At 27.5% G+C, this 5,892-nt stretch overlaps 1 protein-coding gene across 1 annotated transcript in view; it reads right to left on the minus strand.

The window, feature by feature from the left end:
- LOC107445002 (afadin- and alpha-actinin-binding protein A) overlaps positions 1–5,666 on the minus strand; it is a gene marked incomplete in the record, with an annotated part of 22,534 nt that extends 16,868 nt beyond the window's left edge. The window contains 4 exon segments of the mRNA XM_071180363.1: positions 1,609–1,763; positions 2,637–2,801; positions 3,981–4,051; positions 5,251–5,666. Of these exon segments, the coding sequence (XP_071036464.1) occupies positions 1,609–1,763; positions 2,637–2,768 (287 nt within the window).
- Between the last annotated feature and the right edge of the window lie 226 nt (positions 5,667–5,892).

Genomic DNA, 5,892 nt, shown 5'->3' on the forward strand with positions numbered 1-5,892 from the left:
TTATTTTTGACTTCAAACGAAACTTTTAGAGAATCGGAGTTTTTGATAAAAAGGCTGAAATTCGAGAGACAAAAAAAATCTCATCCCTGTGCAAAGGTCAACCAGTTTTATCCCAAGGAAATGATTTTTAGAGAAACTTCAGAGGGAGGAAAAGGGACTTCAATAATTTCCCTCCGTGGAAAATTAAATTCCTCATAGAACATTTTAACTTGTGCCAAAAAAATTTCAGCGGAAATTAGCGGAAAAAAAGGAAAAATTTGAAAAAAAGCGGAAATCCGCGGAAGAATCTCATCCCTGCTTTTGACACTGAGTATTTCTTTCAAGAAATTCTAAAAAATTATCAAATATTTGTGACTTTGTTGAGTGATTAAAACTTAAGTTTGAGAAAAAAAAATTAAGATAAATACACCAAGAAAATTGAAATTGGTTAGGCGGGGACAAGCGAAAAGTTGGCTGAAGAATGGAGACCTCTGTCAAGTTTTTATTCTATTTATTTTTTAAACACATAAAAATTTAATAAAATAAAAAAATTTAATAAAATAAAAATAAATATTTGAATTTCTTTGCGCTTGGTTAACAGAAAACAGAGCACAGAAAAAAGTACAGAAACTTCTTTCGTCAGCTGATGGACTTTCGTAAGATTTTACATGAGTTAAAAACAGTTGCTACCCACTACTGTTTTTTTTTCATTTTGCAAAACTTTTCCCAAAAAGAGAGAGAGAGAGATAGCACAATAAAGATAAAAAGAAAAGAGAGAAAAACAAAGAAAATCAATAAGTTTCATTAACTGCGCATGGGCTGCAAGTATATAGAACTCATAAATGTTTATTATTTTCCATATTATCTCAATATTTCGTTTATCTCAATACAAATGTTTATTATTGCCATATATCTCAATATATATATATATAAAACAGAAAATATTAACAAAACAAGTGAATAGATTAAAACGTATTAAAATAATTGTGTGATGTTTTTATTTAGAGAGCTCTTTTTGACGATCTCTGAAAGAAATCTACAATTTAATGTTGCATTCAGAGTGCACTAAAAACAATGCTATCAATGATTTATTATTGGAGTTGAAAGGAAAATTATAAAAAAAAAGTTATTTTAGAAAAAAACTAAGCATCTCAAACAAACAAACCTCTTCTCATTTTTTAAAGCTAACTAATTTTTATGATATAAAATTAAATGCAAACTTAAACAAAAACATAATTGTTCATTTATTTAAAATAGTTTATCATTCATAAACGGTAAATTTGATTTATTCCTAATTATATCAGTAGAGATAATTTTTATTGATGATAAATTTTAATCATTGATCATTGACTTCATGACATCAATACAAGTGGCATTTCCGCGGTAAGGAAGTCCCACAGACTAAAATTAAAATCGTTTGCGAAATTATTCATTGGAATTAGTCAATGAGGGTAACTCCTAAATCAATCAACATCCATTAGCATCTTGGCAATTTTCGGCAGACAAGGGGTTAATTGAGTTTAAAAATCTGAATAAAAACCACTGTCTAAGCCCATCTAAAATAACAAAACTAGGACAAACAGAATAGGAAGAAAAAAGGGAGAAAAAAAAATAAAAGAAACGAAATACCTGCTGTTAAGTTCTTCTTTACTTTCCACATGTTCTTTTAAATCTTTAAGAATCTCAAATATAACATTCAAGAACTTGACAATATCACAATTCACTAAATGTGGACCAGAACTAGGATCAGCATAAATGGATGGATAACCTAAGGCACTGAATTCCTGAGGACAAATATATACATAGATACATATAGTTAAAAAAGATAATATAAATAGGATTGCTGACATTTTAAAATAAAAAGTAGAGATATGTGGACAAGTTAAGTGGCAAAAGAATTACGTAACTGTATTAACATTGCATGATCTAGTTTTTTCATGTGAAAATCCATGCTCCTTTGGCTATCATAGCTTTTTGTAGGAAGAGTCCTTTTTTTTTTTAAGTTCACGAAAATTGAATTTATACACATAAAAATCAGATGAAAATGATGACTAGTCTGTACATTTACTTTATTATTTAAGCTTTGTCTACAAAAGTGTCCAGTCAACATATAGAATTAAAATTTAAATAAGGAATACAAAACTGGAAATTAATTTTTCCCATTATTATTACTAAATAATCCCTTCAAAAACATTTAATTAGCTAGTGGTGACTACTACATAAAACTTTTTAACTCAACTTAGTTTGGAGTGCACATCATTTTCCATAATTACCTTAATACTCCAGAGGTCATTGGTTTGAACCCACATTCTCGCCACATTAGTGACTATGAACAATATACGCGTGACTATCTAGTACCACATAAGAATAAAAAAATTAAAAATAACAAACAAACAGATATCTAGAATTTTATTAATTAATTATATATTTTCAATTCATTTCTAACAACAATCATATCTACTAATTTAAAATATTTAAACATGAAAAGTAATTTTCATTATACTTTTCAAATATCTTTTTAAGTTACTTATAAATTTCAACAGAAACAAATTCCTTTTTATTTTGAAAATATATTAGAAGGAAAAAATAAATTTATTCGTGATGACCATAAAACAGAACTCAGAATTTTAAACATTTATTAAATAAAATTATCTCACTTGTGAAATGTATTTTAAGCAATCATCAATGGTATCCGGAGAACAAAATTCTTCTACATCTGAACTGAAATTATTTTCAAACCAGGAATGAGGACCAAAGTCACTTTTATATATGCTTCTTGGATGATTCATGTGAATGAGAAATTTTGATTGTTACCAAGAAACCTAAATAGAATAACTAAATTAATAATACATATAAATTATTTTAAATTTGAATTTTAATTATTTATTAAGTTATTATTCCTACATATTTACAAAAACATGTAGGAACAAGATAAGGATTATTGACAAAAGACATAACATAGACAGAATTAAGAAATTCCTCTTTGAATAGGTATAGTAACAAAAAAATGAGGATTAGAGGATTTAAAGATGGTAGAATTGCATGAAATTGAATTTTATGAAAAAATTATTATGCAATGTACATTATATAAAAAAATTTATTATACAAAATTAATTATTTAATGTACTTGAGATGGAATTTTTTTCTATTAAGAATTTGTAAATCATAAAAACTGTTTAGCACCTTTTGTTTTAATTGATATGTTACCAATCTCGCAGTTGTTTTTTAGCAGGATGTAATTTATATAAGTTAGACTGGTTTAAAATGTGTTATAATGATGGGCAAAGTGAGAGTAAGAAATTTCTGAGGTTATATTGGAAGCAAGGTTGGCAGGTTTTCGACATTTGACAGTTTTATCTGGTTTGACAATGATTTAAACCATCATATCAAACACTCTTTTTTGGAATCAAAAAATTTTGGCACAGAAAATAATTGCTAGCTATTATAAATAAAAGTACATTTTAAATTACAAAGGATTAATCTTATATGTCCTTTAATCATTTTGACTACAAACCTCTTTTTTGTTTGTTTCGGCATTTACTAGAAAAAATTGAAAATATTTGTGTAGAAAATCACAATCTATTAAAAGTATTATATAATTATAAATAGAAATATGTAAAATTGCAACTTACAAAATGCTTTTCTTTTAAATTATTGAATTTGAATTGCTGATTTTCTTGCATAAATAAATGACAACTAAAAAACTTTACTTAATACATAAATAAGCAGAACAATCTAGTATAATGTTCATTACATAATAAAAATTTAAATGCTAAAATTACATTTATTACATTTAACAGGAAATTTGTTCTAATAACTAAAATAAGCATTGATAACTACTTATTTAATACTAACTTAATAAAACTTTAATTGATTGATTGAAAAAAATTAATAACTGATTAACTTATTATGGAATATAATACATTGCAATCATTATTTATAGATAAAGTTCATGTACAGTGGGCAAAAAAATAAAAGAATCACTCTAAATAACTTTTTACCTAATGATTGGATCTTCATGTACTATGACTCAATCTTATTGGCTTGCGTAGGTTGTTTGATGTTCAGGAAACTAATCAGTGGAATTTATATTATCTTATTTAATAAACATCAATATTAAAATATAAAGAAAGTTAATATAAATCAGCACAACACGTCATATACTACAGAGACTGCTAAGATTGTTCTGAGGAATGAAAACGAAAGACTTCAAGTTCTTGATCGTAACCTTTGAGGTTACGATGAAGTTGAGTCGCTACACACACCCCGCCAGTATCAGGGAGCTGATACGAATCAATCCGGAAAATTAACATGACGGCTAGATCGAGTCTATTTTTGGGTTTTCTTTAAACTGCCCAAAGACTCTTTTCGTAGATTCTGTTCTGTTGAGGGAAGAGTTTGGATCTTGTTCGTTACTTATGAAAATATTCCAAATGCTGGCAGGAGTCTAACAGTAGAAACAGTTTATTCTCTGTAAGAACAGGATTTTCGTGAGATTTGGATCTCTAATGCTTAAAAATATAAGGGGTGGCAGTATTTTGGGGGAAATGATGCCATTAATTCGATTAGAAGAGTGGTTCAAAATTTAATCACCTTAATGTTAAGTTTACTTTCTGTGTATTTTGCAGGATTTCGAGACATTTTTTAAGCTAATTAAGACATATTTGCACATATTTACTAAATTCATACATCCTACGATAATCTCATAAAAAATATTTAATAATTGCTTATGATATTGTATTATTTTAATTAATAAGAGTCAAAATTTTTTGAATTGGGAAGTGCACAAATTTGCCTGCAATTTAACTTCAGTATCAAAAATAACAAAATTTCTGTCAAAATACATTTATGCCAAAATTTTCCAGTAAATTATTACAAAATTTGAACGAAATCGATCGATCATTTCTAGAAAAATCGAATTTTTAAAGAAGTCGAAAATTGAAAACTTAATTTTACAAGAATGTTTAGGGACTATAAAAACACTTACTAGTATAATAGTTTCATAACTTTTTAGGTTATTTTTTACAGTTTAAGGCTGTTAAACAGGTATACGATGGTTTTATCGGTCGTCAAAGCGTAAAAAACACAACCCTGGTATAAAACGAGACAAAAATAAGCTCTCTTTATAAACTTTTTCATGAACATTCGACAACACACATATAAATAGTTATGAACATTGGGAAAAATAAAAGTTTTAAAAAAAATACCAAGTCAGTAAGTACTATAAATATAAAGTCAAAAAGGGAGAAAACATGATAAAGTATGACTTACTTATAAGAGATTAGTATAATATACTATCAGTTTTAAAAAATTCGCTTTTGCATTTACAAAATCAAAATTTTTTGACAAAGCATACGAATTTTAAAAAACTACAACAACACACTAAACAAAGATACAGAATATAAATACAAAATGAAAATTACTGACGAATAATAATAAGCCAATAAATTTTGTCTAAAATCTAAAAAGCTTGCTTGAGTTCTACTGAAAATTTAAAATTATGATTCCTTAAATTGAATACGATTCCGGATGCTTATTTTTGTTCATTTTAAGACGTTCTTTAAAGCTTCATAATAAAAAAAATTTGTGGTGTGTTTTTTGCTTGCCATTCACGCTGCATTCGATTGCCTTAGATGAGGGTGGGAGAAAGGCTCTAGGTGGGAGTGTTTAAAGACTGACGTGCGTATGGATGGGTGATCGTGTAAAGCTAAGGGTGGTGGCGCTAGTGGTAAAATTGCTCTCTCAAGACTTCCGGGTTACTGCTTCCGATATATTTTTACGCCGCAGATTGAAAAAACGCGCCATCATATTATTGCATCATATCTTTTGCAGTATTTCACATGTACCGAGTTCTTTCTTTCAGCCTTTAAACTTCAGCATTATCATATTAATATTATAATCATTAGAATATTT

The sequence above is a fragment of the Parasteatoda tepidariorum genome, chromosome 1 (genome assembly GCF_043381705.1).
Source record: "Parasteatoda tepidariorum isolate YZ-2023 chromosome 1, CAS_Ptep_4.0, whole genome shotgun sequence".
Classification (NCBI taxonomy): Eukaryota; Metazoa; Arthropoda; class Arachnida; order Araneae; family Theridiidae; genus Parasteatoda; species Parasteatoda tepidariorum.